Source organism: Sander vitreus, chromosome 16, assembly GCF_031162955.1.
Source record: "Sander vitreus isolate 19-12246 chromosome 16, sanVit1, whole genome shotgun sequence".
In the NCBI taxonomy this organism is placed as follows: Eukaryota; Metazoa; Chordata; class Actinopteri; order Perciformes; family Percidae; genus Sander; species Sander vitreus.
In genome coordinates, this window is record NC_135870.1 from 22,675,411 (window position 1) to 22,695,351 (window position 19,941).

Consider the following 19,941-nt stretch of genomic DNA (forward strand, 5'->3'; position numbering starts at 1 on the left):
AATTACATAACGAGCAGTGTGAAAAAACAAACACACCCGCACAGGCTACGGCATGCATGAACTATTAGCATAAATTATTGATCGAAAGTAGAAATTAATCAATGCGGCATGTGGTGATTGTTAGCTCAATTTGCCCATGTAGGAGGAAGCGTGCGTGCACTCACGTATACAGCACCAGTCGGAGACACGAGGCAGATGTATGCCCAAGTCTATCAGCCAATCGCAGTCAGATCAGGGACAGATTTACAGCTGGGCTACACCTGGAATGCCAGGCGCTCGCAATTTTGAATGATTAAAAACCAGCAGGACCGCGAATGGAGAATCACTGCACTTCCGAGCCTCTTCTCCAGCTGAAGGTGTTCTAATCAGTGAAATCAGCTGGTCCCGTGTTTGTTTATAATTTAGCAACTGATGTACAACCTTGAGGATCAGAGTGTCACAGTTACCCGAGGCATTAACATGGATATCACATTGCATAAAACTAGAGCCCAGTACTGATGAGATCTCATCAACGATCAAGCAATCACAAGGGTGCAAAAAAGTAGTTGCTTTATTATCTTCACTGTCATAGATTAAAATTAGTAGTTATACATTACTAGAGGCATCGATATAGTCGGAACTGTCCACATTTTAAATACGTGTGGAGACATCAACTACTGCAAATCCTTGTGCAGCTTATTGAACCATCACATACAGTAGCAGCAGTAATAACGTCTGCAGTAGTTTAAACACGTTTAGTGACTTAATGCCTCAAATAATGTTTTCCTTTAAACGTACACACACATCCAAGTACTTTAGTTGGTGCAGCAATAAGTCCAGTGTCAAATCAAAAAGGTTTTCCCTGTTGTGAAGTAGTGCTTCAGAGCGGTGGAACACCATGGGAAGACGAGACTTAAGATCACTCAAAAAGATGTGCAAGGTCCAGTTTCATTTCACAAAATAGGACGGAACAAATCTGGTGACGTTTTAACGGTTTTTAATATAAATATGACCATCATAATATTTATCTTTGAATATGCTATCTCTTATACCTGACTATTGTCGAACACAAACAAAAAGGAGGAAGAGGAACCAATGCACAAAGATGTCAAGACAGCGCCAATCCAAAAGAAAATCTTTTCTGGAGTCTGGACCTATTTGACCACCCAGAGCCTGAGTGTCGGCAACAGTGAGCGGGACAACTCCTCACTGGGCCGGGCTTTCAATCTGTGAAAACACACTGTACTTCTCAAAACTCCTGGAGGCAACCGCGGAGGTGTTGCTGTCCTTGTATGTCTGAGCAGCAAGTGTGTAAAGAAAACTGTGAGCATACATGTGTGACTGTTAAGTATGCATGGCTTAATGAACGAGGGGAGACATGTGAAGAGACTGAAAGAATACTATTGACAGTATAACGGGTGAATTAATAAAAAGGGGTACACAAAAAGATGGCAAATATTTTTAGAAAAATAAACACTACAATGGCACAGGACAATAAAGGGACATACTAAATAAGTGTTTCTCATTTTTTACCACAGAACTTTTGGGGGGGAAAGTTATAAAAATAAGTGTGTCTGTATTCAGAATTTTAAGGAAATTAAACTTTTTACCCATGTTACCCCAAGGGGGAAGAAAAGGGCAGGTGGGCTTGAAAAAAAAATAAAAAATAAAATAAAACGCCATATCAAAGGGAGAGGAAAACAAAAAATTGGCACATCACTTAAACTACAAGGCAGGTGTTACTCTGCCACAGACAGGCTGACGATGGGCAAGAGCGAGGCTTCCTCTGTCCACATCTAGAACAAAGTGGCAAAGTCTGGTCACCCAGTAGCGACGGACAGGGATGCTGGTTGTCGGCGTTACCGCAGATCACTCTGAGTGAGGCTGCTGGTGCGTGATGTCACCTATGCCAGATCTCACATAAGCCCACCCCGGTGTTAGTTCACTTTATCTTGGAATATGTAGAGATTGTTGGTCGTCGCCACGGCGATGATGTTGTCCTGGGGATGCCAGGCAGTGTGAAGGATCTTCTTGTTGAAGTCCAAACTGTCCACGCTGATTTCATCCTTCTTGCGCTTGCCGCCTGCGCACACTTTGCGAGGCTTGAGGACCTGCATGGGCTTGCTGTTTTCGCGGGAGGCCTCCAAGGTTACATCCCGCCTTTGGCCACGGTCGAACATCCGGAAGAAGTTGTTGTATGAGCCAGTCATCACCACACTGGGGGAGGGGGGAGGTATGATAGTCTTTAACACAAGTAAACTTGGAATAATATCAATTATTAAAAGATTTTTTTTGTTTTAAGGGAAAGTCAGAGTAATAGGCTTAATATATATGCCCCATCAGTATGTAGCAGATATTAAAATTAATTTAAAGTAACTTATTGAAAATGACCAACACTTCTAAAAAGGTGTTTTTTTTTTTTTAATCCAATTGAATGCCAAAGGGCAGAATTTGTCTTGTGATCAGCACTTTGAAATCTCAGTTTTTAATTACATTGCAAGGCTAAGAGAGCGTTGCCCTCATTTGCAGGCAACATTAGTAAAAAATAAATAAGAAATCTTGAAAATCATGACATCTTATTGTAAACACAGATGAGCTGCATCAACAAAGTAAACAAGGACAGTGCTACTTTAAAGAGAAGAGTCTTTTTTTTTCCATGAGGTGTTATTTTGTCTGCATGTCCTCACCTGTCATTGCCATTCCAGCAGCATTCAAACTTATCAAAGATGCAGTCATTCTCGTACAGCGAGCACAGCTTGCTCCTCAGGTACTCATGAACCTGAAACGATCAGAGGGGGGGGGGGGGGGCTACGTTAAGACTCACACACCCACTGTAAGCATCGTACACGCAAGTCATCAACGTGCTCCTCATATAATCTAGAAGCTTGTCACAATGGAAACAATCTTTCTGTACAAAACGCCAGTGCACTGCACAGCAACACCACATTCATGGTGCCGCCATGTGGCCACTATGTGGAATTACAAGGCAAGATAAAAAGGTGTGGCCATTGTTGAGAAAGAAGAAAAAAAAATTGGTCTTTACTTTCTTCTTTAAGCACACTATACCCATTAAGAATGAATGCACATTGGCTATTGATTTTAATTTGAAATGAGAACAACATGTTATTTAGTGTGTAAACATCACATGGACAATATAAAATAACTACCAATAAATACTACCTTAGTGTAATTAGTGTTGAGAAAACAATGCATGATCTGACTTTTCAACGTTAACTTTAGTCAGACACTAGGTTAAACCCATAATGAAAATGCTAAGCCTGCAAGGCCAAGTGAATTTAGAGAGGTGAAATTCTGTTGAGGTTCAATCCAAGTGGTGTGACGCATGAAGCCGACTTCAAACTCACATCTTTAACAGTGTGGTGCTGTGCAGCACAAAGTAAATGACCTAATGCTGTTGATACTACAATATCACTAACAAGTGACTCTTAAAAGTTAGAGTGATCGGGGACTGTCACTCACAGTGTTGGACTACGCCTACTGCTGTAAACTTAGTGGGGTCTGCAGCAACAGGCCCTCCAAACGGTAACGATAAGTCGCTCATAACCTGTTTACACTTGCACTGCAACAAACCTGACACATTGTCAGTCTTACCTGATAGGTCTCCACAGGCCTGTTCTCCATGTTCAGATCCCAAATCTTAACAGACAAGTAGTCTCTGGTCATCATGTAGCGTCCATTGTGGCTAAACTTGACATCTGAGATTGATGATATGATCTCGGAGAAGAAGGAGCGATTACTGGGGTCTTCTGGCTCCTCAAACACTGGACAAGAGAAGCAGGAAGACAATACAAACATAAGTAAGATGAAATATAGTCTGACTGCAGCATTGGCAGGTTTCGGCGTGACATTAGAGAAATGGCGTTTCTCCATTACGTGGTACCTGCTCGACTCTACTTTTTAGTAGTTAACATTATGAAAAGAAAAGTCCCTGGTACCTGCTAACGGGTACTTTTTTTTTAGTACCACCTCCGTCCAGGTTCCAAGCGAGCTGAGGCGATACCAAAAGGTGACGTGAAAACCTGCAGACTACTGATTGGTCGGAGAGAATAGTCACTAATCACTGCGTCATCATCACTAGCAACAGATGGGGGGTGTCCTGAACAAACCCGCCATTTTTAAATAGTTTAGCCAGCGGTGTTTTTTTTTGCTGCCTCCAGCATCCTTCTTTTGAAACAAAATGAAGCTGTCTTCTGGCTGTGGCAACAGCCACATATCGAGAGTCAAAAACAACACGCCTGCGACGTTCTGTGTGTGTGTGTCGTGTTAGGTCACGGCAGTTTCCTGCGGCGGCGCTATGACGACGAGCCACGCTCGCCTCACGTATGAGGCGGTACTAAATCTGCAATGGAAAATGGAGGATGGGGCACCGTGGTCGAGTCGAGCAGAGAAGAGCTGGTACTAACAGCGGGTAAGTGCCATAAGATGTGCGTGCATGCAGGGGGGTTAAAACACCCCACTGAGAGCTTATGAGGAGACCCACATGAGAAGGGCACATGAGAAGTTCATTTCTCTTTGTGTAGCGTTGTGCAGTCTAGTTCAGTGGTTCCCAAACTTTTTTTAGACCACGGTACTCATTTAAAGGAAACGCTGAGCCACCCAACCCCCAATATAACATGCATATATGTATCAATCACTCACAATAAAAGCCAACAGCTACTCTGCAGATTTAAAGATAAATATTTAACTTAAATATAAACAATGAATACAATATGCTCATTTGTCGTTTTATTTTCTTCAAAATAAAAATCAGCTTAAAGTTGAGGTGTAGCAATAAACAAATCAAATTGCAAATCAAGTGCTGTGCTAGTAGCTTTATTTATGATTATTCACTTTTAGGATCCAGCACCCGGCCTTCAAAGCTTTCTAAGTATCTACGTGAGTTGAGCCCGTCCAGTCCTATTTATTATAGTTGATGAGTACAATGACTGACAAAGCAAAAGGTTGCAGGAATGTTTTGGGACATGTGAGCCTGATGATAATGTTGGGAGAGAGGAGACACAAGCTGCAGGCCAGACTCCACAGATCGGCGGTTTCATGTCTTGTTTTCATGTACACCAAGAATGAGAGAGCCACATCACACATAGCTTGCAGCGGTAGTAGTCGGTGTTACCAGTGTTAGGGCATACACCGATTACATTTCTTGCCCACCGCCCCGACTGTAGTTATACTTTTGTTAGTCTATATCAACGATGTTTGGAAATTCCGCAGGATGTCCCTCATTTCGGCCAGATGTCAGTCACCTTTCGCTTTCTTTGTGCTGGCATTCTAAACTGCGGTGGATTTCTAAGGACTGTGGTTAACTGCTCCTCAGATCTCTGCAGGGTAAATCCAGACAGCTAGCTAGACTATCTGTCCAACCTGAGTTTTCTGTTGCACTACTAAAACAACCGTTGAACGTACACGTTCCACCAAAACAAGTTCCTTCCCGAGGCTATTTTGCAGTGGCACCATTGCTCTGTCCGGCGCTTTGCACCGCCCAAGACGATTGTGATTGGTTTAAAGAAATGCCAATAAACCAGAGCACGTTTTTCTCCCATCCCGGAATGCTGTACTAGACTGGACTAGCCAGACCCTCCTGCGCAGCACTGTGGAAGAAGGTCTGGCAATGTGAGACTATGCTTTTGTAAATAGAAATGAAATTAATTCATTTCTGCATATTAGCGCCCATGTGAATGTGTCTGTTCTGCTCCGTATAACAGCAGCAGCGCAGAGTAGCAGGAGTCAGATTTCACTGAGACCAACAGGACGATGAGGCGAAGGATTTGGTGTCAAAGTGAAAAGCAAAAATGCAGAATCTGATCATTTATATCATAAAAATATAGTTATATCATTTAACAGATTATCAGCGTGTTGTCTTGTCAGATTGGTGGCTGAATGAGCCATCAATTCAGATTTGGTCAAGCTGATCGCTGCTCTGATGGTCACTTATTTTCTGACTGCTGAGCTCCGGAAAGTGTGTTGTGGTAACAACCAGCAACTGTTAGTTGTCATGTCTTTAGCTGCGTCATTACAGTATATATTTTTTGCTTTTTTACTACTGCTTTGATAAGTTCAAAAATGAAACAAAACGTGATGAAAATGAATGATTAAAATGTGATGTAACCTTTAAAAAAAAACACGATACAATAAATCTTGCCACACCATTGGCCCTTCCTCAAGGCACCCCAGGGTGCCATGGCTGAGTACTGGTCATAATGTTATATATAATATAAACAATCATGACATTGTGGCAATGACTTTTCTACCTCCCTGCTGCGTGTGCATTCTCAATTGTTTATACATGGGAAACACCTCTACTCTCCAAAGATACAGTATGAGATGAAATGTAGTTCAATGACAATCAGGAGGCTTAGCTTAATGAATCCAGTACGTAAGCCACCTGTCGAAGAATGGGGATTGAAAGTGACCTAAGTAAGTACTCACATTTGGAGTGCTTGTCACACAGTGCTGATGCTCTCATGTCACACAGACGGAGGGTTCCTTTGCTGCTGCTGTAGACAAAGGTGTTACACTGATGAGGATGGAACTCGGCTGCTGTGATCACCTCCGTTAGCTCCTCCATGTTGGCCGGTTTAATGTCAACAATATCTGAAGCGCACAGGGTTAAGGAATAAACCTTTCCAGGGATTAGCCAGATGACTCGCACGGTTTAAGTACTATGATAATGTGTACAGTGCATTCTGTACCGGTGCCTAAACTGATACTTTAAAAAAAAGATTTATAAAAAAAAAAAAAAAAAAAAAAAAAAGGAAGAGCATAAAACGACAGTCGGCAACCCTAAAGAATGGCTTGTTTATTGCTAAGCCCATGTGGTCAAAATGTAATGATTTATTAAAAATTTAATAATAACTTACTTCACCAGTAAATTGCTGTTAAACGACAAAAACAACCACTGAATGGGAAAAGGGTATTTTCCAATAACTTTGAATGCACCACAAGGCTTACTAGTTTCAAGTAAACCTACCATCTGTGTTTTTCTCCGACAGCGGCAGCTGCACACTGTTCAACGTCCCAGTGTTGGAATCCCCTATTGTGAAATACAGCCACTCTTAACACCGTTTAACGTTAGCTGTCAGCATTTTAACCGCGTTTAAGCCAGTTACTAGCTGACTGCAGTCAAGTGTAGTGTTAACTAGCGTCATGTGCAGCGATGCTTCTGTTGCCACGTCCATATATCAGAGAAAAGATCAGGCATTTCAGTGGCACCAAAATGAGGCACCGAAATCCACGTTGCTATACGGTTCGGTAGATACTGGTCGTTTTGGCCCCGGTGCCATGTTAGCATCCGGTTTTGATACCCACCCCTAATGTCCACTAATATAACTAACACTAACAAAACATTATTAAACACAATAGACAGATGTTTATTTTGTGTGGAGACCAATTAAAATCCAATATTTGAGTCTCAAACCAAAATCAGGCTGTATAAAAACATGTTTGCTTACATCTGATACTGATGTTGCCATTAGATAATCTCATATTGAGATGAGAGGCTTGTATTTAAGGATACTGAAGCTGCGGTCGGTGATCTCGAGGTGCCAGAGGTTGATGCGGAGGTCGTCTGCAGACAGGTAAGTCTCGTCGTCACTGTTGACTGAGATAGAGTTGATATGGTAGGTGTGAGCGTTGGCAAACACCCTCCGTGGACTGGCTTCCACCATGAGGTCCATGGGTATTAAAACTGGTACCTGACAAACAAAACAGAACAACATTTGAAACTCAAAGACAGGAATTCATTTTAAGCTCTGAAAGAGCCTTGTGGCACATTTCTAGTCCGTCACAAAGCTCTTCGTGGACTTTTAAGTCAGACTCAGTGGTGAGTGAAACCGAAGCACAAGGACAGACAGAGCTGTAGCAGAGCCAAAAGTAGCACACTTTTTAATTAATTAACTTTATCGGTTATCAGGCAAATAAAATGCGGATACAGATTATCTGCAAACTGCCAAAAAACAGCCCGATAATCGGCCTATCCCTAATTAAAACTACATTAATAACATACTACATAAAACAAAATTATTGTGTGCCTACATGGAAGTGTAAAATGTGAGCGTTTTGGCTGAATGCCTTGTTAACTATTCAAACCCAGAAGGTACAGGATTCTGACAGGAGTCCAAACATAAGGAGGAGCAGCTGCAGGTTTCTTTGCGGTTCGCGAAGAAAGGAAGCCAAACCGGTAGCCCTTCCTGACTGGTAACACACCCATGTTTAATATTTGCATCCAAGTTTGTCCGATTTGGAATTACATGGTATTTAGACTGAACATTTAACAGAGTATTAGCTTGTCCTCCAAGTTAAGAAGCACAACCATTTATATCTTGTACATCATACAAAGCTATTAACCTGTGTAGATTCATGTTGATAGGTAAACAGTACCCACAGTTGAAGCCACCACACACCTATGTTACACCCACAAAAGGTGTGTTGTCCGTTATTTTGGCCAATTAGACATTTCAGGACTGTGTTGGCATAACGATTTAGCTAGTCCTGTTAGATGACTCAGTTTTGTCACACCCATTCCTGTTAGGGCAGAAAAACTCTGATATGATTCTTTGGCTATATAATGTGGTGACCTCATCTAACAGCCAGCACAGTTTCACCCATGTTCAACCTACAAACAGGTGCAATCAGCTAGATTTGAATACGTTCCATCTACCATAGCCATCAGTATAACCATATGTAATGCTTTAAGGTAATAACCATAGGGGAGGTGATCTGAGCAGTCTGCATTACCCCACAAAGCAATCCTACTAAGCTGGGCAGCAATGCTTTCTCAATATATCAGGTATCAAATACATGGGTAGAGATTATTTTAGTTGTGGGGAGAAACTAGGGCTGCACGATTTGGAGAAAAAGTCATTGTGATTTTTAAACTTAGACATACAAAGTTAAATGAGCATAAGAAGAAATGCATTCACAAAAATGTGCAATACTTATTTGAATAACTTAATATTTTAGAAAATGAAAAAACAAAAATTTTAATTCTTATTAAATGCATACATTTTGTATGGCCTTATAAAAGACGACATTCAAGATGGGTGTAATGTAATAAGTGATTATGTTAAATAGGTTTTGTACAACCTCTTCTTACAGTCTGCATGCTCTGAGCCCTCTTTACCTGACCTAGAGGATGGATACCCCAACAGAGCCCGGCGGGCCGAGCCGGGTTCGGACAGATATTTAGAAATGATGTTCGGGGTTGGGCACGGTCACATCAGAGTGATAAGGCACTGAACATTTTAAAATTTAAAAAAGCTTTCATGTAGGTTCCTACAAACGTACATCTGCCGGGATCGGGTCAGGCTCGGACATAAATATCTTAATGCCTGTCGGGCTCGAGCCCGGCTCGGTTACTGCTCTGTCGGAAGCGGGCCGGGCTCGGACAGAAAAATGCGGCCCGATCCGCACTCTAGACCATACGCGACACACGCGCTGCTGCCTACACAGACTGACTGGTCACTGGTCATCTTTTTTGGGCGGAGAACATAGAGTCAACACAGAACCATAAATCAGGCATTAGTCAGAGCGAGAACGTAGGGCGAGTGAGTGATGTCAGAGCCCGAGTGGTGAAACGAGGAGAGCTAGCGCCGGTGAGCGGTGTCTGACTTAGCGTAGCGGCTGTGTGAGAAAAAAAGCGGCAAAATAGTGACAGCAAAGACGATGTAAAGTGAGTTACCAGAGAACACCAAACATCTTAAGACGCGGTGGCTTCATCCGTTGTAAAAAGTGTTGGTAAGGCTAAGGGTGTTACAACATGGAGATGTGACGTGCACACAGAGTGTCACGCACACAGCGCACCTTTTTGTTTACTCAAATCGCACAATTTTTGCGGTTACGTAATCGCACAGTGTGCCATCGCGATTGCAATTAGCTTGACCGTGCAGTCCTAGTAGAAACCTTGGTCTGTCAGAGTAATCCCACATCTTAATATACCACTCAGATGGTGTTTAAATTCAAGGACTGACCCGCAGTGACGTGATAGTGTTGGGGTCTTTGTAGCGTCCATCCTCCTCTTTGAGATTATAGCCCTCTGGCCTCTTGTCTCGTTCACTGATTTTCCACAACTTGATTGTCTTATCTGACAAAAAGCAAAAGAATTATGTAAATAACAATAACATCATAGACAACTGAACAGTCTTAGCGGACAATGGAGAGGTCAAACATGGATCTGTCGCTCATACCTTGGTTACATTTCAGAGGTTTCAAATAAAAAAGGTGATTAAATGGAACATTTCAGGTTTGCATACATCTGATAACTTAATTAAGAGTTTGTAGTTTATTAGTGCATTTGGCATTCTTTAAAAAAAATGTTTTTAAAAAGGTCTTCAAGACACTGGGCTACAGCCACAGATTGTATTAAGCCGTTTGATCTGCCCATAAGCCGCTGTCACACAGAAACGGTTACGTGTAATAACTTTTTGTGCAGTGCCATCTTTCATTTATGACTGTGAAAAGTGTTAAGATGGTCCAAGAAAAGTGAGGAGAATTGGGGATTCTGCAGCAGAAGAAATCACTATTGTGAAGTGTGAAAAGCCATGTTTAGTTTCTCTGTTGAAGATGGTTTTAATGTCACCCATTTGCATTTCAAATTAAAGTCATCACAGATTGCTGTTAAATAAATATCTGGGTATGCGCTCGATTAAAAAAAAACTAACTTACCGTTAGTTGACAACAGGAACTGAGCAGCATTCTTCTGGGGAAGCCAGCGAATCTTGTTGATCTTCTCTTCTATTTCCAAACTCTTCAAGTAGTCAAACTCTGGCTCATGGCTCTGGAAAGTGCTGTAAACATTGTATTCGCTCCGGAACTGAGGCAGATTCTTATTCTGCCAGGAGCCGGGCAAAATATCAGATGAAGAGATGAAGATGAAAAGAGCAGACGTTAGACAAGAACATTTTGTTCTATATATGATAACTTTCATTCCAAAAAAAGACATATCCATCTTTTAAATAAGTGAAGGCTACTTTTGGACATGAAGCACAGCTTACTCCTTACGTTTTTGCATAAAGAATGCCGTTTTTTTAAGCTTTGAGAAATTGACTTCAGGGGATGACCTTTTCTGAAATGGATAGTGTGTGGGAATAAAACTCCACAGGAGCAAACTTGCAGCTGTACCTCGATTTCCTGCTGGAAAATGACTACACGTCCACCCTTGTCTCCAGTAGCTAGCAGCTCCCCTGTGTGGTTAAATTCAACTGTGGATATGATGTCCGCTGCAAAAAACACACAAACATGAAAAGACATTTAATGTAATATTTTTTTTTTTTTAATTGGTGTACAGACATAAAATGACTTCTGGCCAATCCTCAAGACAATGAGGAACCACTCAGTTATCCCAACTAACCCTGGATTTATCGAGTAGATGGGCGAGTGTGTAGGCCGGAGACAGAGAAGGATGTCAGAGCATGTAGAGCAGTAACCTCATTTTTCTACACGTTTCCCCCAGCAGTAGCATGTTTCACACACACACACACACACACACACACACACTTAACCCTTTGTTACCCACTAGAGCAGAAAGACAATGCTGCAGTAGGTTGTAGTAGGAGGTCTTTGTGTGCGTTGTACTCCCTGAGGCCAAAAGTAGGGGGTAATATATTTAAGGACATACTGAGAACTGCTCTTCTATTGGAGCAGCAACCAACTAATTATTTTTACATCAGCGTTAAGGGTTGGATAAGGAACTTGGCACTTTTTAGGGTACCGACCAATACACAATTACATCGGTACTACCGGGTAACGATCCACGTTAACTCAATTGGTGCCAAATTTTTGTAACTTTAGCACAAGCTTCTCTGTCCCCTCCTCTGCATGCGTGACAGAGAGCGTGGCTCAGCGCCGACACACGCAGAGTCCGTGCAATGCCGATAAAGGAGATGCAAGTGTGGTTACACTTTATAAAACTACGCGCAGACCACGTTTGCTGCAATATAATATAATGGCGAGCCGAAAGCGGTCGCGGTGTAGTTACACTTCCTGAGACAGACAGTCCCAACAGCGTTCTCTAAGCCCCGGTGACAGACTAACAGGCTGGAAGTTGTAGGGAAGGGTCATATTCTACACCCATGGGAAGCGTTTGGGAGGGGAAAGGGAGGGGTTTTATTTGACGTGGTGTGTAAAATATTATTTTTATCTGTAGTATTTCTTGTATGGAAATGGTATTTATTTATTTATTTTTTTTTAAGGTTTGGACTAGTTTGTTTTTTATTATATTTGTTTTCCACAGCTGAAGTATTTTTTATTATTGGAGAGTCAAGTACAGAAAAAAGGCCCTATCAGCTATCATTGTTGGTTTTTCTATTGATTCACACATTTAGCCTATGAGATGTATACATGACTAATGTCCACCACAGGAATAAAAAGCAAAACTCAAGGGCCAGAGCAAAGCAACTACCTGCATTACTAACATCAAGCATTACTTATACTGTATAATGTCTAATTGAAGTCACTATCTATATGTGGATGCTGCGTGGATCAAGAGCGGTGAGAGCGAATATGTAGGCTGAGGATAAAGTACCATTTTTCTGTCACATTGTCGGAATGTGTTAAAGGGCCGAAACATGCCAGACTGCTGCAGAACATCATGAACTGAACACCATTACAACAATACAGTCTTACAGCAGTGTTTCCCCTACCATTGTTTTGGCAACGATCCCACGCCCCCCTTAAAAGAACGACAAAATTATATAATTATGCTATATATTCTAAAAAAATAAAATACACACAAAACAGATGCGCGAGATAAAGCTGTTTTCACACATACAGGCAATTCGCTTCTCGGCTTAAAAGTTCAATTCATTTTAATGAATGTTACGGCCTGGCTACATTACATGAGTAACGTACGAGGAGCTTTCACTATAATCAATGAAACTGGCTACACACGAGGGCAGCAGTGTTGGTGCGTATGCTCCGCGGAGATCCGCTCTACAAGCGTAAAAATAGGACAGTCTTTTATTTATATTTTTTACGCGAGAAGTGTGCGGCCTTTTTACACAGAAATGGATCATAAAGTGTCATTATTTCTTTTAAATTAAACTACCGATATACAGGAAAACGCTGACAGTAGATTGACGTTTTTTACAGCGCTGTGCCAGCTCCAAAAAACTGAAGAAACAACAATCCCAAAGCAAAAACTCTCCGTCTCCCATGTATCAGACAATCCTACGCCGTGTGCGCGCAGCTGGTGTAGCCAATGAAAACACACATTTCGCGGCACATACGCTCCGCTAACAGTCCGCATACGTTACGCGTTCAATGTAGCAAAAGTTGTGCAACCTTGCCCCCATTTTCAACTGTTGCTAAATAGTTGTGTGATGTGTAAATCAATGTTGTTTTTATTCATTTTCAAAAAAATATGTGCACTAAACCACAATTGTGCGAGTGGTCACACAGTTAAGTGTTTGGACACCCTCATAAATAGTTGTGCGATGTGTAAATCAATGTTATTATTTATTCAGCAACACCACAACCCGCAGCACCCCAATAGTGGTGTAGCATTGTGCAAAGTCTACTAGTTCCCTTGCATTGAGACAGAAGGGGAAATCAGTGTTTCCCATACAGTGATATGTTTGTTGCAGCCGCCACACAATCAATGTTGACCGCCCCCACATTACATTTCACAATAATTTGTATTCATAACACTATTGTATTATTGTACAAATTAGCTACAACAGTAATAGCAGTTACATTATGTAAGTCACTCCTACATTTTTCAACTGAGGAGCAAAACGTGCTCCTGACTTTGTTGTCAAATGTAGTCAGATGCGAAAGTACAATTAATATAAGAAGTCTGCACCTCTTTCCGCACGTGCACCCCCCACCCCGGGTCAGCTACCACCACAAATACAATCTAATTCTGTGGGAAACACTGGAAATGATTGCTGCCGTGATAACACTCCACAAATTCCAGTTGTAAAAAGAACTCCAAACCTGTTTATCCTTTTTATGTAGAACATATTTCTACCTCGAGGTAGGGCGCAGAGCACAGGGCGAGGCAAAGTGCAGCACGATACATCATCAGTGCTTCTGACTTTAGTTGCGTCTAGAAAGATCAGCGGCAATGAGGTCAAGCTTTACATGCAGCGCTCGGCAGCAATTCCGAGCGGTGCGTGACGCCAAGGTTAGCGCTTCCTCTGTCTCCAGCGCTCTCCCTAATAGGAAAACAACAGCAGCCAGGGCAGAGCGGTTTTACCGCGGTTCAGGTGTAGGCGGCCGTACGGGGGACGGCAGAGAGACGTCGCCTCTGCAACATGTTCAGTTACAGTAACGGGGATAGCAATGCCGATAAAGCGGTTGAAACTGTGGTTACTTTTCAAAACGCCACGCAGACAACGCTCACTGCAGTTGCAGGCCTGCAACATAATGACGAGCCGAGAGCGGCCGCTCTGAGGCACACTGTATTATGTTCTCCAGTAACAAAGAAAGAAATACAACAATTTAAGACTAAATGTAGGGAGGTTCATGCGAGCTACTTGCCGCCGCAGCTGCAAAAAACAGAAAGCATGGAAAATCTTAACGTTAGGTTATTTGCACACATGCTCCTAAATACATTTTACAGTTCGCACACATCCATTTTTAGGTCGCAAATGTGAGTGAAATGGTCGCACTGTGGAGCCCTGCATCATGCTGGCATAGTACAAGTGGCACAAGTCGTCTGATGCTCTTCATCTACCCAGCTCACTGTGGCTGTTTCTTCTTTTACCATTCCTTTCTGAAATACTAAAAAATGCTCTGAAAACAAAGTTCTTTTAAAAAAAGTCCATTTGTTTAGGATCTATACAAGAACTTAGGAGTCAGTCATTAACCTCAGACACAAAAAAAGGTTTGCACTTCCTTTAGAAATCAGAGCCTTCCAGTGGAAAGCTTTTAATGTGACGCAGCAAGAGGAAGAAGTGTTTGGTTCACATTAGCACTACCTAACCACACAGCTCCAATACAGCCATGGATTCAGGGTGCTGTATGATACAAGTAAAAACAGAATGTAGGAGTGGCACCAGAGAACTATGTTACATGGGAGCTGCAACATTTCTGAAAGTTTAACATAGTGAGCCTTTTAAAATGGGCACTTTCTCTCTAGTCATCTACAGGATGGTCACACATGGTGAGCCGATAAATTGACTGTTGGGGTTAAGCCCCATTATTTTACTGTCCTGCTGCAAGGGGTGCACAGTTGAAATTCGTGGCATCACAGCTCATCACACGACAGCACGGCTAAAAATGCTATATCTAGCCGATGGGAACTGAACTAATGCGGTAGAGCGGTTACCTGCTCACTCACCGAAAGCTGTTGTATATTACCCAATACCTATAAACCTGTTTCCCTCACTTTCCCCATCTGTGCTTTACGCTTACTAATACTAGTTCTTGGCAGAGCTCATACCTTCAGCTACGTCGTCATCAATGGCTCCTTTCACCTGAGAGAAGCACCACTGCATGTCACCTCCAGGTCCTGCAGGGATAATAAAAAAAAAAAAAAATAAAAAAAAAAAAAAAAAATAAAAAAGCATTCAAGTACAGTACTGGCAGGCTAACTAAATACATTTTAATTTCAAGCCTCACATCAACAGCTGGGCATCAACAATGATGTACAAGTAGTTAAGATAAGATGGCCAAGTTTCAAAGGTTTGGCTGATAATCAAATGGAGTGCCTCAGCAATAATTAACTACATGATGTGGGGTTTTTTTTCTTCAAAACCGTGTCACCTACCGATTGCGTGTTTGGACTTTCCTTGCACATGCATGCAAATAGCTGCACCTCTATAAAGGAAAGGTTTTGTTTGAGCACACTGTCACTCTCACACAGCGTGGGATAATTGAAATGATTGGAACTACAGACGGACGGTAGACCTGCTGCGAAAATATTTGCCGTCATACATGTGCACATTCCCTTTCAAAACTTCTCAGAGTCTAGCCTCAAAATAAAATTGAAACCACACAATTCAATCCCGTCTAAAACTAAACTCAAGACATCCCTAAATGTTCCACACATAATACTTGCACGACCCGTTATGCTATGGGCTCATTAAGAGGCCAAAGAACTACAGTTATAGAACACAGGACCCTTGGATGTCAAATCTTTCAACATTGAATGAGTGTAACTGTAAATGCATCCACCAAATCAAAAATCTGATTTGAGCCTTAGTTGGTATGGTGGTTTTCTCACTTTGAGAGAGTTTGAGAGTTGATTGCAAATAATGTTCATCAATAGTGACTAACTCCAGATCATGGTAACAGTAGGTGAATATAGTCTCGAAACATCTTAAGCCTGGGCAACTGTTGCAACGTTATCAGAGGAGAGATGCTCTCACGCCAGGCTCCTATGTTAAATAAAACAAGAAAAAACATGCTGACTTGTTTGATAATGACCTCCATCACTAGCCTCAACAGGTTCTGCCGCAACATAACTCATTGCACAACATAGATAGTTAAATTCCGCCTATTTTTTTTTTATTTTTTTTACGTGTTATTACACAATGCAAACTGGTCTGATTTGTGGATACCACGTACTGGAACAGCTCTCTAGAATAATTGAGGACATTTATGAGTCACCCTGGCTTCATCATACATGTATTCTGAGATGAATTATGATTTAAAACCAACAGCCAGGACAGGATTGGTACTGGTCAGGACAAGCACTCTCATAGATTGTCTGCATTCCTTGCATAAGAAAATGCACATACTAAACTAGGTGTTTAACTGTTTAACTGTCAGTCAGTTTCAACAAAAAGGATAATATGCAATGCCTCTGTCCAAAGACCAGTGTCATTTCCCCGCCCAATTGGACCTAATGCATGTACTAAATATGTCAGCAGTGACCTCTTTTTGCTAAAATAATAAATAGCCATCAATCTCGATACAATGCACTTGAGTCGCATATCATTTTTAATAACGACTTTGTTCATTGAAATGTGAAATGCTAACGTTAGGCTACAAAAATCGTGATTATCTGGGTCTTATTTGAGGAGAGACTATTTCCACTTAGCTAATGTTAAGCATATGCATGTCCTCAATACAGGCTCTCTTGACTCTTAAGTCCTTTCAGCCAGACATTGCACAGAATATTTAACAGCTTGTTCAGTCTGCAGCAGGCCTGGATTACTAGCCTGCATGTGGGCAATGTCAAAGTTTGAGCTAACGTTAGCTAACCTGGCTTGTCAAGCCAGTCATGGCATGTTTGAGAAATGTGTGCACTGGAGTGGAAACCGCCTGTTTTACCGCTAGCTATTTGCTTTGTTTCAACATCAATAGCAGATCAGATATATTAAATTAGTCGTTTGTAAATCTCGTGCATAAATCTGAGAAGCAGCCGTTACGGCTACAAGTTAGAAGCGTTAGGTTAGTGTAGCGGATAGCTATGTTTGGCTATTAGCTTGCTGGTCTCTGGTCCGGTGATAATGGTAAACAGCTATCGGTTGCTAGCTTGCTAGCAGCAGCTGGCTAGCTAGCTTTAGCCGGCAAATGCAGGCCAGATAGATGGGCGATGACACTCGAGTTTGCTGGCTAGCTAACGTTAGCACTAGCTAGCTAAGTTAGCTACCAACCGTTAGCTAACCTGACACTAGGTTGGTTAGCGACATCCTGCAGCCGTCAAGGCAGAGAGCTTGTTGGACCGGCGTCGGCCTGTTCGTGGTGTTTATGTGTGTAACGTTAATGGTTAAACTGAATTACCTGCCATGACGAGACAGACAGTGGAGCTTGCCTCAGTCAGTCACGATCCTGCTTCCCACTCCCACGCGTTGTTTCGTGGGATCTGAACTTTTTCTTCCACTGTCTGAGCAAACCTGAATGTCACGCGCTAGCTAAATTAACCGTAAAAACGGATTATTTTATTGCTATCCTCCTTTTCTTTCCCGCTCCTCTCGTCGCTGTTGTTTCACTCTCTGTGTGTCAGTCACTCTCCCCTCTGTCTCTCTTGCCGCATCCCACAAGTCACTGCTTCCCCACCCCAGAGTCTTTTTCCGCACGTGAACCAAAGGGTTGTTATAATGCGCGCGCACACACAGAATGGCAGATGCACAGGCACGCGCGTGCACATAGGTGAAGAAACACTACACACAACAGGGATGGAGCGACAGGATGCAAATTATTAATTTACTGAAGTATTAATATGTCTTCTGTTGGAAAGCACTCAAGAAAAACGACAATGTAGTTCTTGTTGAACATTTGGTCACACTGAAAGGACCAATGTGGCATCTTGAAATATCCATTTCAATGTGACTACACCTAATCAAGCAACCATCTCCAATTCAGGGATGCTCTCCAAAGTTCTGTTCTTATTATTTATTATGAAAGCTTTCTCAAAGTGTATGGATAACGTCTGAGCTAGTGGTTCTCTAAGTTTTTTTTATATCAAGGACCCCGAAACTGACACAAATTAGACCCCTTATACAGTATATGTTAAAGGATATTGAGAGCTGCTGCAAACTGGAAGACAAACCTTGTATGTGAAAGAGTACAATATTAAAAACTAATTTAAAAAGAGAATCTTCCCGACTAATTGAAGACAACCGAATACTGTAATTCTTGACTCTATGTCTATGACGTACATATGAAAATGGATTTACTGATTTTAGAATGTACTGAACCAGTACGAAACCAGGAATAAGATATTCAGCAAAATTAGTGTTTGCAGTCAGTTACTTTCATCCTTGACACACAAACATCAATCAGAATCGTCATGAAGAGACACGGATACATTTCAATCTGCTCATTTATAAAAAAAGGTAGGCTATCTAATATGTCACAAATTGGATTTTATGTATACACTGTACATGCACAGATTGCCAGTGAAAAACAAAACTGCAACGTGCCTGTCTGTCATATAATAGCAGTATTAAAATATAAACCTACTCACATTCTAAATATTTCATTTCCATGCATGACTTGCAATCTGAAATGGACCACTGCTGTGCCTTTTATTGCCAGAACTGATTGATTGTCAGAATTTCTAAACAAGATATCTATCTTCTCCTCACATTATTTCCAGTGACTCGTGTATACTGTAAAGGAACCGCAGTATGTTGGTGGACTCTGGAGGGGATTGAAGAGCTTGTAAGATGTCTCAGCACCACAAACACGGAGCGCTTAAGACGTGTAATGATAGTTTTACCACCTACATGGACGCGTCAGATCCTTCATCCCGTTCAGAAGTATGCCCACTGAAGAAAAGAGAAATACAGCATTCCTAAGTCACAGCTTGCTAAGAAATACAAGAATATCAGGAATACATCAAATGGCAAGCTGCACAAGATAATAAACTAGATGAAGCTTGTTTAGTTGGAGTAGAGCTATCAAAGCTGCCAACTGCAATATCGTATTAGACTCAGTGAAGCTGTCAATCCACGCCCAGGCACTGCTTTCTGACCCACTTCACATGTCAGTGATTTCAAACTCTTTAATTGATGTTACCAAAGACAAGATCCCCCTCAATCTTCTTCAAACAGCCAGCAGCAGTGGGCCCCTCATCAGAGAGACAGGCAGCACACAAAAAAACCTTCAGCAAAGAAGTAAAAGGAAAGCAGATGGGGGTATTGGGCACCCCCGTCGAAAGCCTCAGATTTTGCATTGACCAGCTGGCAACCTTCAATGTATCCATCCTTGAGCATGAACCGCAAACCTCGCTGTCAGCGGTTTTCACTGGCACTACTATATGTCTTGGGTCATTTCTAATGACAGTTGTTCACCGTGAGGTCTGTGGATTATCCATAACCAGGGCAGAAAGACACATTCATTTTTTGAATGTAATTTTTTGATGCTTTTAAGTTCACAAATCAAATTCCATTCAGTATGCACAGTGGTGCTTTGAAATAAATGCTAATGCTAGCATACTAACTAGCTACTAACCTGCTGTTTTCTAACCTGCTGTATATGTTAATTAGCACTAAACCTGAAGTACAGCTAAGGCTGATGGGAATTGTATTAGTTTTGCAGGTTATTTAGTCATAA

General features: G+C 41.8%; 1 protein-coding gene across 1 annotated transcript; it reads right to left on the minus strand.

The window, feature by feature from the left end:
- Positions 1-1,437: 1,437 nt before the first annotated feature.
- Positions 1,438-17,955, minus strand: ppp2r2ab (protein phosphatase 2, regulatory subunit B, alpha b). The gene is made up of 10 exons (XM_078272116.1): positions 17,665-17,955; positions 15,377-15,445; positions 11,113-11,210; positions 10,657-10,822; positions 9,963-10,075; positions 7,511-7,688; positions 6,424-6,588; positions 3,592-3,761; positions 2,667-2,758; positions 1,438-2,196 (listed from the first exon to the last, which is right to left on the minus strand). Exons 1-10 carry the CDS (start codon positions 17,669-17,671, stop codon positions 1,917-1,919), a joined length of 1,338 nt encoding a protein of 445 aa, XP_078128242.1. The 5' UTR covers positions 17,672-17,955; the 3' UTR covers positions 1,438-1,916.
- Positions 17,956-19,941: the final 1,986 nt, after the last annotated feature.